Source organism: Saccostrea cucullata, unplaced genomic scaffold (genome assembly GCF_032062105.1).
Source record: "Saccostrea cucullata isolate Sc308-1 unplaced genomic scaffold, CSIRO_AGI_Scuc_v1 ctg10328, whole genome shotgun sequence".
Classification (NCBI taxonomy): domain Eukaryota; kingdom Metazoa; phylum Mollusca; class Bivalvia; order Ostreida; family Ostreidae; genus Saccostrea; species Saccostrea cuccullata.
Genome location: NW_026924416.1, coordinates 12,360 through 23,474, shown reverse-complemented (window position 1 = coordinate 23,474; position 11,115 = coordinate 12,360). Strand labels below are relative to the sequence as shown.

General features: G+C 34.4%; 1 protein-coding gene across 1 annotated transcript; it reads right to left on the bottom strand.

Annotated features, from left to right (window-relative positions):
- Window positions 1–1,607: 1,607 nt before the first annotated feature.
- On the bottom strand, window positions 1,608–9,211 carry LOC134266383 (monocarboxylate transporter 14-like). Its single transcript, XM_062748634.1, has 5 exons — window positions 9,141–9,211; window positions 8,506–8,649; window positions 8,215–8,361; window positions 6,861–7,910; window positions 1,608–2,022 (listed from the first exon to the last, which is right to left on the bottom strand). Exons 1-5 carry the CDS (start codon window positions 9,199–9,201, stop codon window positions 1,841–1,843), a joined length of 1,584 nt encoding a protein of 527 aa, XP_062604618.1. The 5' UTR covers window positions 9,202–9,211; the 3' UTR covers window positions 1,608–1,840.
- Window positions 9,212–11,115: the final 1,904 nt, after the last annotated feature.

Here is an 11,115-nt window from a genome sequence, read left to right as displayed (position 1 = left end):
CAAATATCCAGGCATATGATGAATATGCATGATATTTATACCTAAACCTTACTTTATATCTTCTATTTCCTTCAACTATTTTATAATTCATGGTGTATAAAGGGTTTCCTGTCATTGCAAAACATTTCAAATCATTTTTAATTTAAATACAATTCCAATTAACACTGCATCTAAGGCTAGATTAAACAAAACTAGATTTTGTTAAATTCGTAATTTGATCAAGGACAAGGTAGGGTAACGACCGTAAAAACAACAGAAGACTGGTAAAATTGTGAAAATTTGTGGTTAAGAACTTAAAATGATGCTTGCTTTAAACCAGCAGTAATTTGGATTCAAAGCTTACATGAAAGTCACTAGAGAGTGCAGAAGTAGGACATTTACTTGAATTTTCTCAATCCTGGTGGAATTTTATAATATTTGAGATACTTTTCGCTTCGGAAAACATAGAGCACAAGCTTCTCTATCTGAGATTTTTACACATAAACTGCACCTGACACTAGTGTATAAAATTTATAAATTTGGTAGATAGGCAAGCTTGTGCTCTATATGTTTTCCGAAACAAAATATACTATAAAATCAATGAAAATTTGCATAAAAATCAGAAAATTCGAAAATTGACCTATTTTCTTACCTCTCTGTGCCCTCTGCGTATTCCAAATATAGAACCAATACTCATTTTGTGGCAGTGGTGACAAAAGGTTTTTATGGAAACACTGTTGCATCATTCTGAGACACCAAAAATCAGGGGCCAAAAATGTCTTAGCCTACATGTATCTTGCCCTTTTTATGAGGTAAAATTAGTAAATTTTTATAAGATTTCTTATAAGTATTCAAGATCAAAAGTCCATAAAACAATACAAAATCGGAGCACAACAAAGACGAACCTCCATAACATCAGAGGTGGGATCAGGTGCTATAAAAGAGTGAGCATCCTCTGCCGACCGGTTACATCCGCCTTGTGCTCCTTGTCATGATCGGGAAATAACGGAAAAATCCGTCGTCATTTCAGTGTATAAATACTGGACTAACAATTAGCATAAAAAACGTCAGTCATCATTTTGACTCAATGATAAATTGTATTTGCTGACAAGTTCATTGTATAGACAATAGAACTTACAAAATGATTAAGACAATTTCTAAGACTTCGAAGAACCTTAAATCACACTGAGATGCTGAAAAAGAAAATTGTTGCATGAAAAGAATTCTAATTTAAGTTTCATTTTGAGATTTTTTTGAAAAAAAGAATAAATTAAAGAATTATCCTTCCTGGCTGAGGATCGTATTAATTCAATATAAAGTATCGCGTACGATATCTATACCTTGTATGCTATCCGTAAAGAATTTTAACATGCCATAAATAATTAAGGAGACTGGGGGGGGGTGTCAACAAATTAACAAGAAATTAACCTCCAGATATAACTTAAATTTTTAGATATGATATATTTAGCCGTCAACTATCATTTGAAAAAGAAAAATTTCATACATTATAGTTTTAAAATTTGATCATTGTTGTATATCTTTATATGGAGCTCTTCTTCTAAAGGAGATAGAACTAGTCTAAAAATGACCTCGACCACCCAGCCTCTTTAATGCATGAATCTATTTTATGAAGAGAGAAAGAAAGGGAAAGGGTGAAAGAGAACTTTTGCTGTTATAATCACAAATATTCAATAAAGCTCATTGTAAAAATTAACCAGCATTGCACTTTCTAAGGTTGAACCTGCTGAAAGTCTGGTTGTTAATACAACATATTTGTAAAAATTGTTCTTTTTGATTTAAGTGAATATTCTGTATCTTCTAAATTGTAAAATGTGCCTAGTCATAAATTTCTTAACTTGTGTCAAGTTCCATTTTTCTGTAGGTCACTAATTTGAACATTCTGGGTTTGTATATTAATGTGTCTTTTCAAATCCATCTTTTGTGCGATTGGTTCAAATAAAAAGAGTAGGGCTGATATGAGTGCGTTTGTTCCGATGTAATGGCAAGTTGCATAGTAACCACTGGTCAAATCTCTGAGATATCCTGAAACAGAAGCATAACATGTTACACAGGTTTTCATATAGCGTAAATAAATCTTTCAGTTAAAACTGTGTTTATAGTGTGCATTGTATGGGCAGCGGAAAGGGCAAAAATTACCATAATGAGAAAACAAACAGTTATTTTAATTTCAATGACCATAAAAACTTAACAAATGATATACAATGCATAATCAACAGACCTTTTCGCAGAACAAATATACATTAAATCAAAACCAACGACCACGTACGTAACAAACATATATAAATGCAAAACCAACGATCATCTTTGCAGTACAAACGTACATAAAAACATGACAAACGAAAAAAAGTTAACAAACGTGCAAGCGGTAAATCTAGTCTTCCCGGCTCCCGACGGTCCCGGATTTTTTTTTTTTTTTTTTTTTTTGGCGATTTCTTTTTTATCGGCGCACAGAAACTCTTCGAACTTCTCAGGCACATTTCTAGGTTTAAAAAATTCATTAAATTTAATGGTATAAAAACTTTAACAAATTATTACTGAATCAGCAGTACCATCTGCCAAAAAGCGGTAAATCTAGTACTCAGCTGTAAATGCGAAAACCACTGAAAAAAAGGATACCGATGTTTTCTTCGAATCACGATTAAAAACAACAAACTGAGGTATATTTTTTTAATAAATGAAAACCCTCATTTACATGCCAGATAATTTGTATGCACAAAAATTCCCCCCACATTTTTTCTCGTATAGAACTTGTCACGGATTATCCGCGGGTTTATGTAATGTACGTTAACGTTATTGTTACGTCACAATACTGTATGTTACGTTTCTATAGTTAATAACAGAGTCTAAAATAAACCACTATACGATCAAGACGCATTTCTATTCTTTCCACAACAATTTTGGTGCCGTGATCGACGGAATGTTTACATAATACGTAAAATGGAAGGAAGACTGAAAGCCATACGGGCCGGTAACAGATCAGCGGTGACGAAACTTTTCGGACGATTTTTGGACTTGAAAGAAAATACAGCCAGTGAAGTAACGGAGGAAATCGAAATAATTAGGGAGTCCCTTACACAGAAAAGACAAACTCTACAAGAACTAAATGAACGAATATTAGACGCCTTATCTGAAGAGGACATAGAAGAAGAAATCACAAACACAGATGAGTATATGTACGAATTGGATTGCAAAATTAAGAAAACAGAAAAATTTACAGAAAAAGTTTCATGTAAAACTTTGAACGCCAGTGCTGAGTGTTTTGTACCCGCCTTAGAAATTCATGATAGTAACGTAAACACATCAGCTGCAATCAACTCAGGTGAAACGGCTTGTGAGAATATTCTAAACAATTTTCCTGCCACTGATCTCGATGAACAAAGTAACCACGATTGGCAGAAAAATGTTTTGTCAGTACCATCCAACCAGGTCACAAATAATCATCGACTACCGAAACTAAATCTTCCACATTTTGACGGGGATATACTTGAATGGAATACATTTTGGGATTCATACGAATCGACAATTCACCGCAACCAAACTTTAACACCAATTCAGAAGTTTTCGTATCTCAAGGCTCAATTACAGGACGGAGCAGCACAAACCATTGCAGGATTTACTCTCACAAACGCAAATTACGAAACTGCCATAGACCTGCTCAAGGAACGATTTGGTCAACCGCAAAAAATTATCAATGCACACATGAGAGCACTTATGGAACTGCATGCCCCGAGAAACGACGCCATCAGTTTAAGAAATTATGGAGACTGCTTGGAATCTCATGTCAGGAGTTTAGAGTGTCTAGGACAAAAGCAAGAAATGTACGGAGCTTTACTTACTCCAGTCATAATCAACAAGCTACCAGCTGAAATCAGGAAAAACATTGCACGTGAGTACGATGGTGACAGCATTTCGCTACTCAATCTTCGTAAAGCTATCAGCAAAGAAGTCAAAATCCTTGAATCAGGCCAGATTGAAAACAGCGATGGATTCCACGCAACAGCAATGTTTCTTACCGGAGTCTCAAAGAAACAACGCCATGTTCATAGTGGACACAATCAGAAAACAAGAGAGTCAACTCCTTATGTCGAAACAACAGAGATAAAGAACCGCCCATGCATTTATTGTTGCACAGAGAATCACTTTCCAGGGGACTGTAAGAAAGTTACAGAAGTAAGTACAAGATTCGACATCTTAAAACGGAAGAAATTATGTTTCAACTGCTTAGGAAACCACCGTGCCGCAGATTGTAAATCCCGCAACAGATGTAAAAAGTGCCAGAAGAAACACCACACAAGTATATGCGACATGAAACTAACGAGGGACAAAGACGAGCCCACCAAATCAACAACTGTCAACATTGTAGGAACGAGCAAACCATTAACCACAGAAATGAACGTTGAACAGCGACACAAAAGTGTTTTATGGAAATCAGCTTCCACTCCGATGAGTCGGACTGTGGACTCCATTCAAGAACGTAGCAAGTTGACTAACGAGATACAGCAACTAAATTCAGAGCTGAAGACTAAGACAGAAAGGAATAACGCTTTGGAACGAGAAAATGGTACCCTGATAGAGAGATTGTTAAATTTCGACCAACAAAGAAATTTTCAGGCTCGTGTGGAGAATGGGATGAAGGATATGATGGAACAGATAAATAAACTAGCGTACGAAAACGGACACCTGCATAACGAGGTTCAGGAATTAAAGGACCAGGTTGTTAATATCAAAACCTACAGCACTCACTTGGAGCATTTTAATGCTAAAAACAGCAGTCTTCAGTCACGATATGATTACGCTCAAAGGCAAATAAGTCAGCTAAATATCAAAGTACAGACACTTGAAAATCAACTACAAACCTCACAGAACCCCGTGGAAAGTAGGAAGAAAGATTACACGTTCGCCGTAAGGATCCGTGATGACACACGAAGGGAAGAAACTCAGATGACAGAAAAACGTACAGAGGCTGGGGAGAAGGAAAAAGAAAAATCACAGAAAAAGAATCTCAGGGACATGGCAGAGGTAATAAACAAAATGCCAATCTACGGACTCGAAACATGGAACTGGAGAAATCTAACACAGAACTACGTCACAAACACTCCGAGGAATTCATACAGGGGAGAGACGGATTCGTTAGAGCTGCCACTTTACGGACCAAAAATGGACTTACCAACAGACCAATTGTGAAACTATATCCAATCGAAGTGAATGAGAACGAACTTAAAATACTATCTTCTGATCGAGTGTCAAAAACAAAAGCCAAAGAAAGAATCCGTGAATGGACCTCTTAATTGAGTGATTATGAACTTGTTTTTATTTTAAATTTCAATGAACTGTTAATTTGATTTGAACTTTTTAATATTCTAGTAATATTCATTTCGGTGCCCGGAGTGTCACGGATTATCCGCGGGTTTATGTAATGTACGTTAACGTTATTGTTACGTCACAATACTGTACGTTACGTTTCTATAGTTAATAACAGAGTCTAAATAAACCACTATACGATCAAGACGCATTTCTATTCTTTCCACAACAGAACTCTTTGCCACATCATGTTTATGTTCCCATGCTCTACAACATGGACGTGGTTCTACCTCGGATCCCCCTTTAATTTTTTTTTTTTTGGGGGGGGGGGGGGTAATTTATCTTAAAAATTTCAAATGAAAGAAAAGAATGTACATAAAATGAAAAAAAATATCTCATTCTCCTGAAGGCCGTTTCGTCATTTTTTTTTTTTTTTTTTTGGTTACATAAATTGGTTTTCGCCAATTCTTTAAATAATACAAGAATCTGTTATGATAACTTTACATTACAGTGACATATTATATGACAGGCACGTAGCAACATTTCCTAATTTTAAGAGTAAGGTCAAAAAAAGGATTATGTAGTACATGTATATTAGGAAAGAAATTGGTACTGAAAGAAGTTGAACCTACCCCCCCCCCCCCCACACACACACACACACCCTCACTCACACACACGAAATAGGATTTTCGAGTTTGGGCTATTTCATTTTGATTTCCTATTTGTTTTTACTTCTCAATTTTTAAAATCTTTTTTCAGCTAGATTGATTTTTTTTCTCTCTGCATGGTTACCCCCTCCTTTCAAAAACGATGCTACGTCAATGTATAACAATGAAATACTTTCATTTTGCATGGTTTTACCATAAGTACAATGTTAGATTTAGCTATATTTATGAAAATTTTGATAAAAATCTTTTTTGAAATCAAATCATTTTGATATTATGAATTTAAATTTTCATTTTTTTTATTAACACCACCAATTTTCACTGAAATACTAATTCCATCTACGACACCTTACGTCTCTCTGTATCGATGTCCGTTTTTGGTTTTCATATTTATAAAGGAGTACTACATTTACCGCTTTTTTGAAGGTGATACTGCTGATTCAGTAATAATTACGCAAATTTGTTTAAGTTTTTACATATTATTGAATTAATTTAAAAAGAAAATGTGCCCGAGAAGTTTGAGAAGTTTCTGTGCGCCGACAAAAAACAAGATCAAAATAAAAAAAAACAAAAAACAAATCCGTGACCGTCGGGAGCCGGGAGTCTGGAAGACTAGATTTACCGCGTGCACGTTTGTTAACTTTTTTTCGTTTGTCGTGTGTTTATGTACGTTTGTACTGCAAAGATGATCGTTGGTTTTGCATTTATATATGTTTGTTACGTACGTGGTCGTTGATTTTGCTTTAATGTATATTTGTTCTGCGAAAAGGTCTGTTGATTATGCATTGTATATCATTTGTTAGGTTTTTATGGTCATTGAAATTAAAATAATTGTTTGTTTTCTCATTATGGTAATTTTTGCCCTTTCCGCTGCCCATAGCATTGTACACTTACCAGAAAATGGTATTGACGTTGCTATGGTACATGTCTGTGCCAAAATAAGGCAGGCATACGCCGTGGGAAATTTCTCGATTCCGACAATTTTGATTATCATGGAAGAAAATAGTGCAAATGGAGATCCGGCGAAAAAACCATACAGTGTAACAAACAAACAGAATGCTTCGAAAGACTCTAGAAGGCGGGTCATCTGGCTTAAAGTACCAAGAATGAACATTGTAACAACAATGACATGGGATGTGCGAATTCGTTGAATATCAGAGAGAAATCCCCAAACAACCCTCCCAAGAAAATCCATAAATCCTGCAATGCATACCAATATAAGAATTTCGTTGTCTGAGATGCCCTTTTCTCGAGCAAATGCTGGTAGAAACACAAAAAAGACGGCAGGTACAGCTGAGAAACAGAAGGCAACTAAAAATAATATGAATTCAATTTGTTTGAGGACAGCAAAATCTATTTTCTTCAAGTAGTCATACCACTTCATCTCTTTTGACTTCATGTTTGTCGTGGATTTCTTAAGGCTTAAATCAACCAATGATATGGACATTAAACTCATATTGCTCAGATATTGCGAGAAATTAGGAGTTTTAAGTTTGTGTGTTGAAGGAGGATTCTCCTCATGTGAAATTGTGACTGTTCTTCGTCTTGTTTTGATAGGTTCCCTGGATAAACGTATATTTGGAAGTGAACTTGAGAGTACATTGTTATCCTCTGCTAATGTGTCATTATTCCCTTGTTTCACGGTTGGTGAATGTAAGAGGTTTTCGTTTTCGGGCAATTTGTCGGTTTCCTTATACACTTTATATTGTTCTGGAGGGGTCAAAAGACAGGAGGCTATTAGAATATGCATATATAATCCTGAAACAAGCAATAATGCTCCTCGGACGCCATACTTGTCCATGCAAAGTCTAATGTATAATGGGTAAGCCAGACCCCCTAAGCACGATGCTGCCATTGAAAGACCATTTGCTAATCCCCGTCGCTTTTTGAAGTATCTGCCAAGAATCACAAGCGTTGGGGGAAATAAAAATCCTCCGCCACACCCTTTTAACAAATATAGAGAGAGCATTCATTCAAATTTATTTATATAGACAACTAAGTACATTTCAGTGCAGTACATGTATGTAACAGTAGTTTTCTATTACCTTTTAAAAAACAGTAGTTGAGTAAAAATAGCCAAATTATGCTAGATATATTGCATTATATTTATACTTCTTATAGTTATACTTAAACTAATGAAACTGAAAGCAAGTATCATTCATTAATGAAAAGATATTTTCAATAATATATTATTCATCTCGAGATACTAGTATACTGTCCCTCTATGAAATTTATTTTTAAAGCTTACCAAAGAGAATACTGAGCGTGAAAATGATAAATTCAACATTCATGGCGAATGCGCTCAGAGCGTATGCAGCTGTACAAAGGATGCCACCAACAAGACAAAAGAACCGGGATGATCGGAAATTTATTCCTATGGATAAGACTGGCAAGGCTGAAATAATCAACAATGAGTCATTTTAAGATTTGTTGTTCATCTCTCCCCTTTCAGCACACTTAAATGAAGTTTCGATGTGACAATTTCTTGCAACATACTTTAAAAATTAAAAAAAATATACATAATAACAAATCATTTTACCAACTACCGCAAAACAGACGGCCTGAAGTGACGATATCAGTGACGTCACAGAGACGCTTGCATCAAACATCTCCAAAAACTCGACGAAGAACAATCCAAAAGACTTGATTGATCCAATATGCAAAAATGAAATTGCAGAACTTGCTAAAATTGTAAAAATAAAAAAGAAAAGGTTGATATTTATTATATCTCTTAACTATCCACAATTCTTTTTACTCTTTTAATGCAATTTTATGCAACTTTTACCGATTCCTTATTGCAAAATGACGTTTCGCATTTCTCTTTGACACTTTTGAGTTGTAATTAATTCTTTCTTCAAAACCATTGAAATACTTTCTCACAGAATGCACTGTGTACCTTAATTTTATGTTCTGCTCAGACAAATTATTTGGGATTTCCTATAGCAGAAATGAACTTTATAGGGGATGTACATGTATCAATTTGTGAGCTCAGTGCCCACAATACATCTAGTTCTAAATTCACTTTGTGCCCATTTCATGAATGAGACCTGTGGTTTCAGTTTAATTGTGTAAGATTCAAGATATCCGAAGAGAAAATTAAACAAAAACAATTATTATGTTAAGTTCTGTATCGTGTTACTTTTGTTCAAAGATTCAGAATTACTATATATTTACCTCCTAGAATTACCCAGGACCAACCTCGATCAACTGGATTTCCTAGACTCCCTTCGCTCATAACTTATCCTGCAAAACATTTTATAAAATGTAGATAAAGTTAACATAATCCTGATGCACACTAATACTAAAATTGATATATACATATGTAAATTTGTGTACATTGTACATGTATGCCTTAGCATTATATAATTTGCTCATGCATTTATATAATCTTATTGATTGTTACTTACGTAAGGAATCCACACGAAGGTCAGAGTATGGTTAAAATACAAGTACTAGTTTTCCTGCAGTTAAAAATGTCATAGATTAAGGTATCCCGATCCTCTGATCCTGAAAATCAGGCATTGAATAATTGAAACTGTTAATAAAAATGTCTCTGAATACTCAAAGTAATGTGTATCTGCCCATGGGAATTCTTCATATTTCTTCCTTAAAGTTTATCATATAATATAGGGAAAATACGTAAATCTCGAACATAATTTCAGGTAATGTGAATAACAACCGCCTACCATAAATTTTGTTATTGAACATCGATCCACAAATACATTTTAGAATAAAAGATTATAGGCCCAGGCTTTTGATAAAAAAATTGCATGATTTTTTTTACTTAATCGCATAAAAAGATTTCAATTTCAAGCTTCATTTGAAGACTTTTTAAATGAAATTTTAGAGTTATCCTTCCTGACTGAATATTGGATAACCGTAATTTACTGGATACTACTGGTACATGTTCTTCGAATCAGGGAATGAGACCACTGACCAGTAATCAACCTTTTGTATTTTTAAAACAAATCAATGAGCTACGGAATAACGGATATTTTAGATAAGAAGGATTCAATTTTTACAAAATGCAATTATTAAGATGTGCATGTATATTTAACTTCATTCAGGTGAATGCGTGTCAAACAAATACTAGTACCCTATTGCCGACTGACTCAGTTTGTTATTTTTTTTTTTATTTTTATTTATTTAATTATATAAGAATTGTTTGGCCGAAAACACGTGCGTTGAATGTTCGTTTACATGATAAGAATCACTGAAAATTTGAACAGGCTCAACTGATAGGAAAATATAGTAAATTCAAGTACGTGGAACATACCTTTACTTTCTGCAGGATATGAACTTTCGCCTAGCCCTCCCATACGTTTACAATAATAATAGCATGATGTCTATGGCTGGTACATTTTCCTGATTATTTGTGAATATAGCACCTGTCCACATTATCTGCTGGAATTCAGAAAAAAAAATATGTGCTGTGTCTGTTGAAGGTCGCTTCTACAGGTACACTGTCTATTTGTTTAGTAAGATAAAATTAATGTCGGAAGACGTAAAAGGTATTTGTATGCTTTAGAATTCTAAATTGAGGCACTTGTAATAATCTAAGTGCATGTAATATTCTTGTTTATGCAGGATTTTTAAATTTATCATGTATTCATTTTAATATCTTTTTTAAATTGTGAACTGATTTTCACATTGAATTTTTATGCATAATATTTTAACACAATTGATAACTGTACGACTATTTTACAAATCTCACAGACAAAAAGACATTATGTTGCAAAATTCTTAAAAACTTAATTCATTCAGGCACAAAACAAAAGGACTATCAAAATCTGGGATTCTCGATTTTTATCTGAAAATGGAGGCTTTTTAAAAATACTGCATTTGAGTGTTGCATGTCGCAAAAAGGCAAATGGGCGACTGGAAGCAGGTGTACAAGGGCTGTTCAATAAATAATGTCCTGAGGTCTATGGCATACAACATAGAAATCGTATGACATTGAGCTTGACTTTAATTTCTCTCATGACCGAATCTTTAATGAATTGAATACAGTTTATGTGACCACTTTTCATCACATAGTTTCATTGTGAGAAGCTGGAAAACAAGGGCTGTTTGAGGCACTGCATTAAAAATAGAGAGTGAAATAAAACGCTTCAAAAAGCTGCTGTAAAATTCATTAAGATTCCTAAAG

What these genes read in the sequence shown, in the direction of transcription:
- LOC134266383 (XM_062748634.1), bottom strand. Translation starts at nt 9,201, where the DNA reads ATGAGCGAAGGGAGTCTAGGAAATCCAGTTGATCGAGGTTGGTCCTGG. An exon ending in GTCCTGGGTAATTCTAGGAG is followed by an intron (nt 8,650 to 9,140) that starts GTAAATATATAG and finishes TTACAATTTTAG; the next exon opens with CAAGTTCTGCAATTTCATTT. An exon ending in AACGTCAATACCATTTTCTG is followed by an intron (nt 2,023 to 6,860) that starts GTAAGTGTACAA and finishes CTTCTGTTTCAG; the next exon opens with GATATCTCAGAGATTTGACC.